Source organism: Leuciscus leuciscus (assembly GCF_965113295.1).
Source record: "Leuciscus leuciscus genome assembly, chromosome: 3".
NCBI classification, from domain to species: Eukaryota; Metazoa; Chordata; class Actinopteri; order Cypriniformes; family Leuciscidae; genus Leuciscus; species Leuciscus leuciscus.
This window is the reverse complement of record NC_138727.1, coordinates 68,324,896-68,327,977: the sequence shown is the minus strand read 5'-3', so window position 1 is coordinate 68,327,977 and position 3,082 is coordinate 68,324,896. Positions and strand designations below refer to the sequence as shown.

At 53.6% G+C, this 3,082-nt stretch overlaps 1 protein-coding gene across 1 annotated transcript in view; it reads left to right on the top strand.

Annotated features, from left to right (window-relative positions):
* wfikkn1 (WAP, follistatin/kazal, immunoglobulin, kunitz and netrin domain containing 1) overlaps positions 1-2,381 on the top strand; it is a 4,173-nt gene extending 1,792 nt beyond the window's left edge. Inside the window, exon 2 of the mRNA XM_082165520.1 lies at positions 1-2,381. This exon is cut by the window's left edge and continues 35 nt beyond it. Coding sequence (XP_082021646.1) covers positions 1-1,468 — 1,468 coding nt within the window. The 3' untranslated portion in view covers positions 1,469-2,381.
* Positions 2,382-3,082: the final 701 nt, after the last annotated feature.

Below are 3,082 nucleotides of genomic sequence, written 5' to 3'. Positions count from 1 at the left end.
GTGTGGCCTATTGAGCTGCGTGGCGTCCCGCTTCTCTGACGGAGATGAGGGCCAGTCGGGGGCGGGGCTTCCAGCAGGGGGCGTGGCCAGCTGTGACGGGTTCGAGTGCAGCCAGCAGGGGGCGGTGTGTGACGTGTGGGAGGGCCAGCCAGTGTGCAAGTGCCAGGACCGCTGCGAGAGCGAACCCGGCTTCACCTGCGCCTCGGACGGCCTCACGTACTTCAACCGCTGCTACATGGACGCGGAGGCCTGCGCTCAGGGCGTCGCTCTCGCCGAGGTCACCTGCCGTTTCCACCTGAACGCTAACCCTCTCACCACGGCTCAACCCACACCCACCGCCCTCGACTCCGAGCCGCTCCCGCCCACTCTCTACTCCAGCCCGCAGCAGCAGGTCGTTTACCAGGGCGGCACGGCTAGCTTCCACTGCGACGTGATCGGCCACCCGAAGCCACACGTCACCTGGGAGAAGCAGACCGAAGCGCACGAGCGGATCGTGATGCGCCCGGACCAGATGTACGGGAACGTCGTTATAACCAACATCGCTCAGCTAGTGGTGTACAACGCACAGATGTGGGACACGGGGATCTACACCTGTATCGCGCGGAGCTCCTCAGGAGCGCTACGAGCCGATTACCCGCTCTCCGTCGTTAGGCGTGACACTGAGGAGTTCTTTGACGATGCTGAGGCGGGTTTGCCGTTGGGACGCCCATTCTCGCCGGCTGACTGCGTGGCGGATGTGGAGCGGGGCGAGTGCGGAGAGAAGCGGGTCGACTGGTTCTACGACGCGGCCCGCGGAGAGTGTCATGCGTTTGCGCACGGAGGCTGCGAGGGCGGCCGGAACCGCTTCGAGACGTTCGAGGAGTGCCGCACGTCGTGCCAGCGCTCAGGGCTAGCCATGTGCTCGCTCCCTGCTGTCCAGGGCCCCTGTAAACACTGGGAGGCTCGCTGGGCCTACAACCGCCTCGTGAAGCAGTGCACGCCGTTCGTCTACGGTGGCTGCCGCGGAAACAAGAACAACTTCCGCACGCGTGACGAATGCGACGCCGAGTGTCCGCAGCCGAAGCGGCGTCCGTGTAAATCCTGCCGCCTGAGAGGAAAGATATTTGCGAGTCTTTGCCGCAGTGACTTCGCCATCGTGGGACGGCTCACCGAGCTAATCGAGGAGCTGGACTCGGGGATTGCGCGGTTCCATCTGCAGCAGGTCCTGCGTGACGAGAAGATGGGCCTGGAGATCTTCAGAACGCAACACCTGGAGGTTCTGCTCACCCGCATGGACTGGAGCTGCCCCTGCCCCAACATCACACAGCACCACCAGCGCCCCCTGCTGGTCATGGGAGAGGTGCGGGATGGCACAGCACTGGTTCTGCCGCACAGCTACGTCAGACCCGTGTCCCATCGACGCCTGAAGAAGATCCGCGAGCTTCTGGCCAGTAAGACTTGTGAGATGCTGCTGAGATCACAGGACTAGTCTTACAAGTCAGTCATCCAGACTGTTCATATCTTTTTCAGGTCAGTTACATAAAAAACGTAGATTGATCTAATTTGATTCCGAAAGTCAAGTCAAGTCACATTTGTATAGCGCTTTTTACAACACAGAATGTATAAAAGCAGCTTTACAGAGATAACAGGAAAATAATGCAACAAAGTTTGTTTCCAGAAGAAACTAGCGTCACAGTCCAGCTTAAGTAAGTTCAATGATGGTTCATTTTGTTGTAAAAAAGTTATTCATTTAGTTCATTTAAGTAAGGGATAATGTAGAGCGAAGCGGTTGTTATAGCGAATACACCCCCGACCGGCTGATCGGGACCCTGACGCGAAGCGGAGCTTAAATCCTGAAGGGGGTGTATTCGCTATAACAACCACCTCGCTCTACATTACCCTGCTTATTACATGGCTACCAACCAAATAATTTGACACAAAATATTGATTTAAAAAGGAGTTTATTGATTTCAAAACGATTGTATTGCTTCCGCTAAAGAAAATAGTCCGTTCCGTCTCTACGGCTAGAATCCTGCGTCCATAGCAACGCTCTGTTTCTCATGGCAACGGTGTGTTATACTTAGTAGCGGTTATCAAGAAATAACACACCGCATTCTACATTAGAGTTCAACCAAGCCATGTAATATATATATATAGCCGCTCTGGAGAAAACCGTGATGTCATCGTCCAGCTCAGTTCAGTTCTCATATAATGGTGTCAATGTAGGAGATCAATAATATTGTTGAATATTAAACGAAATGTCCCCAAAGAAAAGTAAGACCCCTAACTAACTGCTAGCTGTTCGTCAGCTAGTTCTTCACACACAGTCTTACCATAATGGCTATGTTTATGCAACCGGGCCCTGGAGGTGTAGCATGGTCTAGATTCAGCTGGAAGACATACACACATACACACACTATACATGCATTTATGTGCTACACTGTGATCTTTAAGTTCTGGACTGCACTAGTTCTCACATAATGTTCCTCAAATCTTCCACAAACTAAGTGTGCAAGAGTTCCCTTTCAGTCGCTCACGTTCGACGTAACGTCGACGTGACGACGTAATTGGGATCACTTCAGGGAGCCCTATCAACTTCGAGTGTCTACAGAACGAGCCAATGAAAGTTGGCGTGCGTGAATCGCGTCACGCGCCCCCGCCCCGCCGCGCGGGTATAAACAGGAAGCGGGCGCACGCACACATTGTCTTTCACTTCGGAGCCGAGTTTCTGTGAGACTTTTTTGTCTATGAGAATCAGCCTTGAAGACTTCAAAGAGGATCGTCTCTCTCTGTTCCTGTGTTGGTGTGACGGCGCGATCAGCGGTGGCCGCGAGCATTGCAGCTCTCAACTGCTGTTTTCACAGCACTGTGTTTGTGTCTGTGTGTGTGTGTGTCGGTTCGGTGGGCGTTTCCCCTGTGTGTGCATTCACACTGCGGCTACCCCTGGGTGCCTCAACACAAAAAGAGAGTTCTAAATCCTTTTTTATTTTTTACTAAAAGAGCAACACAAGCGTGACCCTGCGTCTTTTTCAAGATGTCATTCCGCTTGTGTGTTTCTGGATGCCGTCGTTCCCTGGCGCCAGCAGATGGCCACAGCAGTTGC